Here is a 591-nt window from a genome sequence, read left to right as displayed (position 1 = left end):
CCCAGCCGGCCTGTGCTCACCTCCTCCAGGGACAGCCGCGCGGCCTCCAGCCTCTGCACCCGCTCCTGCAGGGCCCGCTCGCTCTCCTCCAGGTGGCGGGCCATGTGCTCCACCTGCCGGGTGCAGGCGGGACAGGACGGTCGGGCTGGCTCCAGCCTTCCCCCCATTGGGACCCTGACCCTGGGAGGCAGGTGGATCACGGGGACCCTGTTCCTGCCACGAGGCTGCCCCGAGGGTCTCAGGAAGCAGAGATGGAGGGCACGTCCCAGCGCCACACCCGGTGGCACAGAGCCCACGGCAGCTGTGCCTGCCCTGCCCCCCGTGTGGGAGGGGTCCCTCTAGGCCCTGATTAGGAGGTTCTGGGTCTGGCATCTGCTGGGGCAGTGAGGGGAGCCCAGCCAGGGGTGTGCTTTGGGGACATCAGGCTGCACTGAGGCGCCGGCAGGCCCCAGGCGGACATGGGGAGAGCACGAGGCCCGACGACGCCACGAAGGAGGCACCTCCTTGGCGCGCAGCTGCTCCGCGTCCTCCAGGCTCTGCCGCGACCTCCTCTTCTCCAGCTCCAGGCGCTCTGGGAGCAAAGGCAGGCGG

General features: G+C 70.9%; 1 protein-coding gene across 1 annotated transcript in view; it reads right to left on the bottom strand.

The window, feature by feature from the left end:
• The window catches only part of LRRC45 (leucine rich repeat containing 45), a gene marked incomplete at its 5' end in the record, with an annotated part of 6,907 nt that overhangs the window by 1,975 nt on the left and 4,341 nt on the right, over positions 1-591 (bottom strand). The window contains 2 exons of the mRNA XM_015559860.1: positions 7-113; positions 501-584. Of these exons, the coding sequence (XP_015415346.1) occupies positions 7-113; positions 501-584 (191 nt within the window). The remainder of the gene's footprint in view (positions 1-6; positions 114-500; positions 585-591) is intronic.

The sequence above is a fragment of the Myotis davidii genome, unplaced genomic scaffold (genome assembly GCF_000327345.1).
Source record: "Myotis davidii unplaced genomic scaffold, ASM32734v1 scaffold211, whole genome shotgun sequence".
Lineage (NCBI taxonomy): Eukaryota > Metazoa > Chordata > Mammalia > Chiroptera > Vespertilionidae > Myotis > Myotis davidii.
This window is presented reverse-complemented; position numbering and strand designations above follow the sequence as displayed.